Source organism: Ipomoea nil, unplaced genomic scaffold (genome assembly GCF_001879475.1).
Source record: "Ipomoea nil cultivar Tokyo-kokei standard unplaced genomic scaffold, Asagao_1.1 scaffold0415, whole genome shotgun sequence".
Taxonomy (NCBI): Eukaryota; Viridiplantae; Streptophyta; class Magnoliopsida; order Solanales; family Convolvulaceae; genus Ipomoea; species Ipomoea nil.
In genome coordinates this window covers 2594660-2607726 of record NW_017616843.1, presented here as the reverse complement: position 1 = coordinate 2607726, position 13067 = coordinate 2594660, and the positions used below count along the sequence as shown (strand labels likewise).

At 34.5% G+C, this 13067-nt stretch overlaps 1 protein-coding gene across 1 annotated transcript; it reads right to left on the bottom strand.

Annotated features, from left to right (window-relative positions):
- Positions 1 to 6759: 6759 nt before the first annotated feature.
- Positions 6760 to 10841, bottom strand: LOC109172365 (hydroxyproline O-arabinosyltransferase 1-like). The gene is made up of 8 exons (XM_019321561.1): positions 10246 to 10841; positions 9070 to 9137; positions 8761 to 8962; positions 8559 to 8656; positions 8369 to 8438; positions 7567 to 7638; positions 7355 to 7468; positions 6760 to 7183 (listed from the first exon to the last, which is right to left on the bottom strand). The coding sequence occupies exons 1-8, from the start codon at positions 10672 to 10674 to the stop codon at positions 7124 to 7126; spliced, it is 1113 nt and encodes a 370-aa protein (XP_019177106.1). The 5' UTR covers positions 10675 to 10841; the 3' UTR covers positions 6760 to 7123.
- Between the last annotated feature and the right edge of the window lie 2226 nt (positions 10842 to 13067).

Sequence of the window (13067 nt, the reverse complement as noted above, 5' to 3'; positions counted from 1 at the left end):
AATAAAAAAAAGCTTATAGATTTAGGCTATGGATAACATAAGAAGAAGAAAAAAAAATTCTCAGGCTAACTTAGCTGCCAAATAAAAGTCACTACTGCAGCTGAGGATGAAAACCCATGGAGATGATAAAGCCATTAAGCTAAAAACTAAAACCAAATTGAATAGGAAACGTTCAGAACTATTAAAGTCTGTAAAAAGTAATAAAATGAGAATGACATTGCGATTCTGTCCAGCCCCAGCTTATAACCCAATACATTGAATGGTGTTGTCTTTAATACTAAAAAGAAGCAGAGATATTATAATAATCATCAAATGAAAATATAGGGTCCGTCTCCAATAGGAGTTTGAAAGAAAATATGCGGTCTTAGAAGTAGAGTGCAAATAGTTATACCTGAATCATGAATTCTTTGTATAAGATGTTGTCAACATTATTATGCAATGCAGATGATAATCACAAAAACTCTTGCACCATTAGATATGTTCATTGAAATATCTAATGAACCAAAAACTGTCTAGTGGTTTAATCATGTCATCATATGATTTAAATATTTTGGGTATGCAATAGTCTCTAAATTTAATTTTGCAAAAATTATGGAATCTATTGTTTTGGTTTATAAAGGAAAAACAAACACCTGTAAAGCTGTAACTGTAACCAACTGAAACAAAACAATAAAAGCATATATCAATGAGAAAAGCCAATATTATTTACTAATGTCATATCTATCATATCATATCAGTGGAAACAACACAGAGAATATAATCCTCCCAAAATTTCAGTCAGCTAAGCTAAGCCAGTCACTGCACAATAACAAGTTAAGAACTAACTAAGATTGGGCATTGAACTTGTGGAAGAAGAAGCCAAGTTTTTCAAAGTCCCACATCAACTCCATACGCCAATTGCTGGTTAGCAGAAAGCTCCCTGTCTTCCATTGCTTCAGCCTCAGTTCGTGTTCAGAAATGGTGTCCAAATCCCACACTTTCACTCTCAATCCTTCCCTGCTTTCACAAGCCGCACGTCTCTCATCATCCATCAATGGCAGGACGTATTTCCTCACATACTCCTTACCCAGCAACAGCCTCGACGAATCGTTCACGTCGCTCAAACTTAGCAACTTCTTTATCCACTGCCCGTCCCTTTCCCCCTTCTGTTTCTTCGCCCCTCCCTCATCTGATCCGGATTTATCAGTTCCGGAATCTCCAATTTTCTCCCTTTTGCGTTTCATTGAGGGAATCTTGTCCTCCAAGAAATCCTCAAATATCGCAGAAACCGGAAAGAGATCAAGATCAAAGGGGGGATTTGAAAGAGTTGATGGAGACAAGAGCGTAAATGCGAATTGTTGGAGATTGGGTAGGGCAGAATTAACCGGCGATTCTTGATCGGCGTTGAAACACCAAATAGAGGGACAGAGATCAACGCCCGACGGCTTCCTTGCCTGGGAACGAGAAGTTCCCGGAGATGGGTGTAGAGTGAGGCAGAGGACGGTGGAAACAGAGTGATCCGCCATGTTTGTTGGTGAAGAAGAAAGGCTATATATATATCCACTGCACTCTTGTTCGTTAATGGCGGAGAATGAAATTCCACAGAGAATTGAAGCGCCGCAAAAACAATGAACGGAAAGTGCAGAAGATGAGTGAGGGCGGAGGCGCCTACTTATAGCGGCACAACGGAGCCCTAATTCCGGTGGGATTAAGGCGGCGTAGGAGAAGTAGCCGTTAATGGAAGCCATGACGCCGCGGTTTTCAAATTCAGAATTTATTACTCCCTAACAAACTTCTTCCACCAAAGATTAAGAAACAAAAGGATTAAGAAACATAAGGCGCGTGTAGTAGTTGCTTCTTTTTCTTGCTTCAAATGACTGAAGTACAGCCACAGGAACCCAGCAAACTCCCACCTATTTGGGTTTCTTGATTTTATTTGATACTAGTATTTTCACCCGTGCTATGCACACAATGGAATTATTGTAATATATTAAGAATATTTAAATCGATATATAATTTTTTAAGAGTTAATTTCACCAGAGGTCGTTTATCTTTCCTGACAATTTCAAATTTAATCCTAGACTATAGTTATTAATTATTACGATTTATTCTATATTATAATTCTTAAGTTAATAATCTTACTATTATTATTAACACTTATTACTTTTAGATAATATTATTACCACTTATATTATTATTATTATTATTAGTTTCTTTTCAAGTTCTGTTAGTATATAATGGCCGTGAGGCACAATAATAATATAATCATAATTAAATATTCTTGTATTGTATTCCGTGAGTCACAATAATAATATAACAATAATTACATATTCTTCAATTCTATATTCTTCAAGGATTTCTATTACCATCATTAATTATTCCCTAATTTACCATAATTAAATAATTTGACCAATTATAAAGAAAGATTATTAAATAATGCACGGGACAATATTTTAATAAAAAATTTTAAAAATTCATTAATAAAATATAATGTTCTAATAGTTTTTTCTTAGAAACTATTTAATAAAGCATTTTTTTTAGAAATTGATGGGCCAAACCGCCTACGGCAGTTTGCGGGGGATGGATTGTATTACACGACTTTATAATATTAGAATAGAATTTTCAGGCAGAATTATTGTACGAATGGGAAAGTAGAAATTAATATATTTTATTAGGAAGAGAGATTTTTTAGGAATTGGGCGTGAAGTTAAAATTTTAAGATTTTGTTATTATATATAGTATAGATTGTATTACACGATTTTATAATATTAGAATAGAATTTTAACGCAGAATTATTGTACAAATGAGAAAGTAGAAATCAATATATTTTATTATGAAGAGAGATTTTTTAGGAATTGAGCGGGAAGTTAAAAATTTCAAGATTTTGTTATTATATATAATATAGATATAGATATAGATTGTATTACACGATTTTATAATATTAGAATAGGATTTTCAGGCAGAATTATTGTACGAATCGGAAAGTAGAAATCAATATATTTTATTAGAAAGAGAGATTATTTAGGAATTGGGCGGGAAGTTAAAATTTCAGGATTTTGTTATTATATATAGTATAGATTGTATTACACTATTTTATAATATTAGAATAGAATTTTCAGACACAATTATTGTACGAATGGAAAGTAGAAATCAATATATTTTATTAGGAAGAGAGATTTTTTAGGAATTGGGCGGGAAGTTAAAATTTCAAGATTTTGTTATTATATATAGTATAGATTGTATTACACGATTTTATAATATTAGAATAGAATTTTAACGCAGAATTATTGTACGAATGGGAAAGTAGAAATCAATATATTTTATTAGGAAGAGAGATTTTTTAGGAATTGGGCGGGAAGTTAAAATTTCAGGATTTTGTTATTATATATAGTATAGATTGTATTACACGATTTTATAATATTAGAATAGAATTTTCAGGCAGAATTATTGTTCGAATGGGAAAGTAGAAATCAACATATTTTATTAGGAAGAGAGATTTTTTAGGGATTGGGCGGTAAGTTAAAATTTCAGGATTTTGTTATTATATATAGTATAGAAGTATAGATTGTATTACACGATTTTATAATATTAGAATAGAATTTTCAGGCAGAATTATTGTTCGAATGGGAAGGTAGAAATCAATATATTTTATTAGGAAGAGAGATTTTTTAGGAATGGGGCGTGAAGTTAAAATTTCAAGATTTTGTTATTATATATAGTATAGATTGTATTACACGATTTTATAATATTAGAATAGAATTTTAACGCAGAATTATTGTACGAATGAGAAAGTAGAAATCAATATATTTTATTAGAAAAAGAGATTTTTTAGGAATTGGGCGAGAAGTTAAAATTTCAGGATTTTGTTATTATATATAGTATAGATTGTATTACACGATTTTATAATATTAGAATAGAATTTTCAGGCAGAATTATTGTACGAATGGGAAAGTAGAAATCAACATATTTTATTAGGAAGAGAGATTTTTTAGGAATTAGGCGTGAAGTTAAAATTTCAGGATTTTGTTAATATATATAGTATAGATTGTATTACACTATTTTATAATATTAGAATATAATTTTAACACAAAATTATTGTACGAATGGGAAAGTAGAAATCAATATATTTTATTAGGAAGATAGATTTTTTAGGAATTGGGCGGGAAGTTAAAATTTCAGGATTTTGTTATGAGTTAATACCCAAAATGGTCCCTTGACTATAGCGAAATTACCAATTTGATCCTCGACTATTATTTTTACCCAATTAAGTCCTCAACTATGAAAATCTTACTCAATTTAGTCCTCCGTTAAAATTTCATCCATAAGTTGTTAAATTCAAGGGCAAAAAGGTAATCTCCTTGCTTATTTCCTTCTTCGCTCCTCTCTTTGGCATCCATATGTTCACGTGTACTGTGAAGAAATTGAAATGGTCAAAGAAAATCACAAATTTAGCAGCTTGAACGTTAAGGTGAAGAAGTCATGGGAAGACGCCGGTAAAACCTCGACGGTGTAGACTGGAGCAATCATGAGAGTGTACCCCACGCCGACGCTTGCGACTAAACGACCTACCGCGAGAGATCCCCTGCTGACTGCTGTGTTCCTTGGCCGGATTCTGTTTCCGACGTCAGTCTCTGGTCCATAAAAGTAGTCTAACGGCTGCTTTTGGAATTTCCGAACAAAAAGCTCGTTTCGCCGTTCTGGAATCCGACGGTCGCGTCAGCCCTTTCTTCTGCCGTGGCGATGAAGATTAAATACGCAACCACCATGATATACCGATGCCCAATCAAGTCGGAGGTCATCCTGGCGGCGGCGGCGGCTCCAAACAGAGAGTACATGTTGTGTATTTCTACCAATATTTCGACTTGAACGTCACTGATATTAAGGTCATCTTTGATATTACCCCAAATATCTGTATGGATAATACATCATTTTCACTCCAAAAACAAAGGATTTGAAAGAGAAATAATATAAATGAAACTAAGGGAAATATAAAATGCAGCACTAATTGAAATTTTCAGCGGTTCCGATGCGCTAAATGCTCTCAACGCAGCGTTGGTGTGCTCCTGCCTCCCAACACAAATTATCTGACTAAAAATAAAGTTTGATGATTGGATTTGTCTGTGATGATGCCCTTCTTGTTGTTCAAAAAATTAGTAATTTCTGTGTAGAGAGAAGATAGCATTCGCCGATGTGGCCGGAGGTACTACATAGTTTGACACTGCTAAAGGGGAAGGAGGAAGAAAGTTTGTAGAATTACAGTTTTGCCCTCAATTTTGACGGTCAACAAACAGATAAATTAACGGAGGACTAAATTGAGTAAGATTTTCATAGTTGAGGACTTAATTGGGTAAAAATGATAGTCAAGGACCAAATTGGTAATTTCGCTATAGTCAAGGGACCATTTTGGTTATTAACTCTTTTGTTATTATATATAGTATAGATAGATAGATTGTATTACACTATTTTATAATATTAGAATAGAATTTTCAGGCAGAATTATTGTACGAATGGGACAGTAGAAATCAATCTATTTTATTTGGAAGAGAGATTTTTTAAGAATTCGGCGGGAAGTTAAAATTTCAGGATTTTGTTATTATATATAGTATAGATATATAGATAGATTGTATTACACGATTTTGTAATATTAGAATAGAATTTTCAGGCAGAATTATTGTACGAATGGGAAAGTAGAAATCAATATATTTTATTAGGAAGAGAGATTTTTTAGGAATTGGACGGGAAGTTAAAATTTCATGATTTTGTTATTATATATAGTATAGATTGTATTACACGATTTATAATATTAGAATAGAATTTTAACGCAGAATTATTGTACGAATGGGAAAGTAGAAATCAATATATTTTATTAGGAAGAGAGATTTTTTATGAATTGGGCGGGAAGTTAAAATTTCAGGATTTTGTTATTATATATAGTATAGATTATTTAAAATTTAATATCCTATTTATTATGATATTTTGTAAACATCTTGTTTATCTTAATATTATTATTATTAAGTAAAGATTTTGTAAATTTTAATTTTAGAGTTAATACCCAAAATGATCCTCTGACTATTAACTAATACTCGATTTTGTCCCGAAAAATTAAACATACTTAATTTAGTCCTCTTAATTTTCAAACAATACTCAATGTAGTCTGTCGTTAGAATTTTCAATAATATGGCGTTATATTAAAGGACAATACCGTTATTTTAGTTGTTAAACCATATTAATGAAACGACGCCGGTCTCATTCATCTTCACCCTCTATTGATAGAAGCTGCAACCTGCAAGAGCTTAGGGGATCCTAATTCCTAATCTAGCCCAACAACGCCGTTTATTTATTTTTGTGAACATATTACAAATAGGAAAAATTGTAAAAAATACCCCTCTATAATATGTTAATTATTAATGTCATCCCTGAATTATGAGTGGTGTAAATGTTGTCTCTCAATTATCAAAATGGTGCACATATAGCCCCTCCCGTAATGGACCTGTGGTTCACCACTGCTGTCCATTGCTGGTACTTCGAATCGAGGGAGGAAAAAAACAACTAAATTACATATTTACTCCGACTTAACGGTGTCGTACACTAACGGGAAACCACATGTCCGTTACGGGAGGGGCTATATATGCACCGTTTTGATAATTGAGGGGCAACATTTACACCACTCATAATTCATGGGTGACATTGATAATTGGCATATTATAGAGGGACATTTTTTACAATTTTCCCTTACAGAAATAGTAAATTTAAGTAAAATATTGCAAAAACTAGGAACACTTTTTAATAGAAGGGGAAAATGCAATTTTAGTTCTCAATTGTTCTTTGCTACCAGTTTCAGTTAAATGATAAAAATAAAAATACAAGAAAAAAGAAAAAAATAATAAAAGATGCATTTAACTATCAACAAGATGACAGTATACTATAACAAAGCATATCTGGGCACATGAAAATTATGCAGTCTGTGGCACAGAGAAAACTACAAGAAGGACAAGATTGAACATTAGCTTAGTACTGGAAGTTCAACATTTTCTGGTCCTCTGGGATGGTGGATGAGAGTGAGCTTTGTGTCAGGCACTGAATTGTCGATGTACACAACTATACCTTTCGATAGTGTAGAGAGGAGCTTTGACGATAATGCTTCCTAGGAACCCCAGTTGGGAATGTTAGCAGTGGCTTCATTTACCATCCTCACCAATGTAACCTGCAACGTTAGTTCAAGATTGCTAGTGAAACTAAACTCGATAAATGAGGTCAAAGGTAAAGATTCCTATACTTGTGGGTGTACTTAGTTAATGAGGAACAAGTTTTAGTGACATACAGTTATACACAATGTTAAGAATCCCACATTTTGATAAAATAAGAGAGAACATACCACACTCTCTGGAACACCAGGTGGTGGCAGTGGAAGGTTTCTTGGAGGCCATATATTACCGTATGATCTCTTGTCAAATCTCCACTCTCCAATTTTTCCATAGGTCGATTTCCCCTGATATGAATGAATGTAAGCATGCTCTTCTCATCAAATTCTATCATGGAACTTTGGATATATTTGTACTAATATGAATGTGGAGTTTAAAGAGATACCTTCATATCATAATCACATCCATAAGTGTAATGAATTATGTATGACTTGCCAATTTCTGTATCAAAAGGAGGCTGGTATGCAAAAAAAAAAAAAAAAAAAAAAACTTATAGGTTTAGGATATGGATAACACAAGGAAAAAAAAATCTCACGCTAACTTTGCTGCCAAATAAAAGTCGCAACAGCAGCTGAGGATGAAAACCCATGGAGATGATAAAGCCACTAAGCTAAAAACTAAAACCAAATTGAATAGGAACCCTTCAGAACTACTCCTTCTATCCCATTTTACCTGTCCTATTTATTATTTATTAGTCAAACCAACTCTTTCTTCTTTGTTTATTTTCTTTAGTATTTTTTACTTATTGTTAAATTTGATTTTTTGTGTTTAATAGTAAGTAATTTCAAAATATATAAATTTTGTATACTAATACTAAACTTAATATTACGAAAAATTGAATTAAAAATAACCAGTCAAGTCTCATTAACCGAACCAGTCACATAAAATGGGACAGAGGGAGTATTAAGTCTGTAAACAGTAATAAAATGAGAATGGCATTGCGATTCTGTGCTTATTCCCACATTAATCTAGTCCTGGACCACTTTCGTTTCTTCCAGCCTCAGCTTATAACCCAATACATGAATGTTGTTATCTTTAATAATAAAAAGAAGCAGAGATATTCAGATATTATAATAATCATCAAATGGTGATTGTATGAAAATATACGGTCCGTCTCCAATAGGACTTTGAAAGAAAATGGATCAAAGACTGGTGCGCTCTTAGAAGTAGAGTGCAAATAGTTATACCTGAATCATGAATTCTTTGTATAAGATGTTGCCAACATTATGCAATGCAGATGAAACAGCATATGCGTACCTGCATATAAAGAAGATAAGAAGATATACGAAGGTTGAAGGTTAGTTTTTGTTCCCAATCCCAATCCACAAGCTAAGGGGGAATGAAATAATTTTGGTATGATGACGGGAGGTAGATTACATCTCAAGTACCCAGCCAAAAGCTTTATCAGCTTCAGGGTCCTTCTTCATTGCCAAAGAAATATTCATCCATGTTGGAGCTATCTTTTTCAGAAGTTCCTAATAACAAACATATAAAGGCAATAAAGACCGTTTGATACAGAAGAAAAGGAAATACTAATTGGTAAATGAAAATTTATGGAGTATTAATGTATTATGAGTACCTTCTCAACAATGACAGGAGAATTTCCAATTGGATCAATGTCAGTTATTGGCCCCTTCTCCTCTGGGAAGAACTTCCTAAGAACAGTCTCAAACTTTTTCGGTTCAATGTAAAAGAAAGGGAATGCAGCTCCAAGGCCATTCTTAGATAAGTTTGGTATGGGCTTGACAATAACATGATCTGGCTCTGCCATTAGCACGTACCTACATAAACGAAAGGGGAAGGTAAGACACTCAATGCGTAATTGTACAAAGAATCATAATATAATTAAGATGAAGCTCCAATAAAGATGCACATCTATAGTTCATACTCTTCTTCAATATCTGCTTGTTGAAGCCATTGTACAAATGCCCAAGGTCTGTTAAGGACTATGTAACCCTGAAATGCACAATCACAAACAAATTACTTCTCAGCTCAAAAGATTTGAAACCGCAAAAGATTTATTCTCACTCATGCAGCTTCTAAGTTTTTTATGAAGCCAGGCATATTACAAAAGAAGGATATATTCCCTTTTTGGTCCCTATTTTTATTCTATCGAATATTTGACCCCATAACTATAAAGGTGCTGCCTTTAGTCCTGCAGTTATACACGTTAGCCACCATTTATCCCTCCATTATTAATGCTGCTAAATTTGGACTGGTTCACCAACTATGGTAAACTATGTATAATTTATGGACTAATTCACAACCTTGATCATCTACCATTAGTCCCTTGACTGCAAAATTAGCAACTTTTAGTCCTATTAAGGAATTAAAGATGTAAGTAACAGAGGATTAATAATAGTTAAGTTTGAATGATTAAGGGACAACAAGTGGTTACCTTAGAAGTTAAAAGGCCAAAGTGTCAAAGATGTCAAAGTATTAGAGATGGTAACAAACTAACAAATAGCAACATTTTCAGATGATATTCCTGTTAGTCTATTACCATTTTTTCCATCTCCTTAATTCTTAATGCACAATTTTACAATGTTCACAAAATCCTGTTTTAACCTACAACCATTTCATGATTTTCATCTTGTCCACAAAAAGCGAAATCCCTAGCCACAAGGGCCTCCACACCCCGCCTCGACAAGATTGTAGAGGAATAAATGATCACTCAACGGCCCATTAAGTGGGAAGACCAGTTTTCTGGTGCCCATAAGGAGCCACCCCCGGTGAAACTCAACACTGCGGCCCACAATCTGACACCTAGAAACCAACTGAGCTACCCGTGTGGGTGCCATTTCATCTTTATAAAGCATATCTTGGCAAGACAATAGCCTGAAATTGATCCTTACCCTACTCTGAAAATTACTTTCTGATTCCAAAGAATTCATACTCAATCCAATATACCCAATTAGGCACACAACCTCAATTAGGAAACCTACTCGATCTAATACACATTTCTGCACTACCCAATTCCAGCTAACTTAACAAATCAATAATCAAATTGGCAACAAAAAATAAAAGCATTTAAGCTTCCCCAGGAAAGGGAATGGCGAAATACCTGATCCATCCCAGAAGGAAGCGGCTGAGCAACAAAAGTAGGTATCTCATCCATGAACCTATCCGGCTTCCCAGAGTGCAAGATCCTAGTGAAACCACCCATCTCAGAATCCGGCCCATCCTTGAACTTCTTGAACCAGTAATACATGATTCTACACTGCCACGTGTTGTAGACCGAGTCAGAAGCAGTGACTGCCGTGTGGAACAGCCTCTTCTTCTTGCCCCCCCTCTCCACCGGCATTTTGATGACTGGGTCCTTGGAATTGGGGAGATTTTTCCTGAATCCCAAACTTGAAGAAGAAGAAGAGGGGTTTGAAGGGCTTGGGAAATCGTGGTTAAGAGAGGCATTGATTGAGATGAGGATGTTGTAGGTGATAAGTGCTGCTGAGAAGACTATCACCACAGTGAAGAACAGATTGGCACAACCCATTTCTACTTCCTCTTCTTCTCTCTAGTTTCTTCCTTCCTTTCTCACATAGAGTGCAGTATATACATCTGTATATGTAGAAATTGAGGAGAAAGAGAAGATGAGAGAAGAAGGGAAGACTAATGAGGTAGCAAACTGGAAGAGCTTTCGTCCTGACAAAGTGGCATAGTAGTTAATAAATTAGCTTGACTTTTTTTTATTTTTGAAATATTTTCAAGCAAGTATATATTTTTTAAAATCTGCACTTGCCAATAGTTAATTACTTAATTAAATATTTAACTAATTTTATAAAATTAAATTTATTTGTTTCTGCTAGCCAATGGCTAATTTTATATATATAGAAGGTGGGAGGGGCGCGGGAGAGAGGTGGTGGAGGAAAGTCTAACCACTTCTTTATATATTAGAGAAATAAATTTCTCCGATTTAGCTCAATTGTTCAGTAGACAGTATTTGAGAGAAGACACTAAGATTCGAACCTCAACAGTGGTAGTATGGAAATTATGCTTAAAGTAGACAGATCTCTTGTGTGCACCGGTATTTGACAATCTGCTTAATTTTGTCGGGTCGGAGTTGGGGATTCAACCTTTTAATTTGGAGAATGAAGAGAAATAAATTTTCAAGTTTTTTTTTTAAATAAGAATTCTATTTAATTGGTTAGTTGCAAGGTTTTGGTAGAATCTAAAAGATTTAATTAATTCCATAAACACACACATAAATTTTGGTTAATTTATAATTTGTTGGTTAAACATGTTGATACAATTATAGCAGTGATATGATAAGTCTAAATATTACTGTAGCCCATTAATATTAGTGAATTAAAATTTTAAACATGAACATGGTTTTTAAACAAGTTGACATGATTAACATGTTTAGTCAACATTTTTCTGGACATAAAAAGCTTAGCATGACCATGGTGACCTAATTTTTTTTTTTTTTCTAATAAGTACGTCCCTTTCCAAGTAATTCTTTTATTTCTTATTTACAATATTCCAAAAGTTATTGATTCATTTCTATCGGTCATGCCGTCATGGACTGTATATTGTTTTTGTTTTTGGTGCAAACCAAGAGGTGGTCCGAGTCTTTTTCCATTCGCTCCGGGAGGCACAGGAATTGGTTCAAAGGGAATCGTCACTTGTGGAAATCAAACCTGGGTTATCCCAAAATCCTCCCCCACAAAGAGAGCTCATTTGTCAATTGAGCTATCCTATTGGGTTTGCATATTGTTTTTGTGTCTGCCTTTACTGCTTCCTCTTTTATTCGTAAGAATAATGATCAGCTTAAGCAGTTTAATGATTGATATACTAGATTAGGACATGTTTCCAATCTGAAAATAAAAGTCTTGCAAGATTTTGATTCCACAATCAGTGTTTCTTTTCTTTTTTTTTTCTTTTTTTTTCTTTTTTTTTTTTGAAAGGATCAGTGCTTCTTCTAATTTGGTGTGTAATTGTTGTCACTTTGCTAAACAAAAGAGATTGACATTTCCATATAGGCTATAGCATTTCCTATACAATTGAATGCTTTGACTTGGTGCACTTTGACATTTGGGGTCTTATAGTACTCTCACCATGTAAGGACGCTGTTATTTATTTATTTATATTTTTTATTATAGTACTCCCACCATGTATGTACGCTGTTATTTATTTATTTATTTATTTCACTATAGTACTCCCACCATGTATACGTTGTTTTTCTTTTCTTTTTTTTTTTTTTGGAACATAAGGAGGGCTCTGGGGAAAGCTAGTGAGAGCTCCCAGTATTGTAATTATCCAAACTTCCACGCTGAACTCTTGCCCCATTCTTGTCCTTCCAAAGCAACGGCTGGACAGGAGGCGGTGGAGATACATAACTCCGGTTGCCCAACGCGTGATTGAAGGTCACTGCAACTAGCTTGTCTGCGACTCTGTTTTGTTCTCTGACTATGTGCTTGAAATCCACCGCCTCAAAGCGTCTACTCACTTGCACATAGGCTAGAAGGACACATTCTGTCTTCTACCCGAGCTCTGAATGGCCGAGTTCAGTTCTCATATCGTACTAATGGAGTCACTTTTGACAATTAACTGCCAGGCACCATAATTCGTTGCCATGCGAAGCCCTTCCAACACCGCTCACGCTTCCGCTTCCTCCGTCAAACACGATCCAATGTTATGGGAGAACCCTCTGAGCCATTAGCCCCTGCTATCGCGGAGTACTCCTCCACAACCTGCCCTCCTATGTTAGTAGCGCCCTTACAGCTTCGATCCCATCTACATTCAACTTGATCCACCCCCGCATCAGGGTTTCCCCATGCAACAGCCTCGGCGTTCAAAATCTGTATATTTATTTAATTAGAATACAATGCCCAAAATAATAATTGTTGGCTCATAAGGCATACATTTCTAACAGGAAATTAAAGTGGA

Bases quoted from the DNA above. Each gene is read 5' to 3' on its own strand.
- LOC109172365 (XM_019321561.1), bottom strand. From the start codon at position 10,674: ATGGGTTGTGCCAATCTGTTCTTCACTGTGGTGATAGTCTTCTCAGCA. The intron at 8,657-8,760 runs GTACTCATAATA...GTTTGTTATTAG, and splicing joins CTCCTGTCATTGTTGAGAAG to GAACTTCTGAAAAAGATAGC. The intron at 7,639-8,368 runs GTATAACTATTT...TTTGCATACCAG, and splicing joins ACAAAGAATTCATGATTCAG to CCTCCTTTTGATACAGAAAT.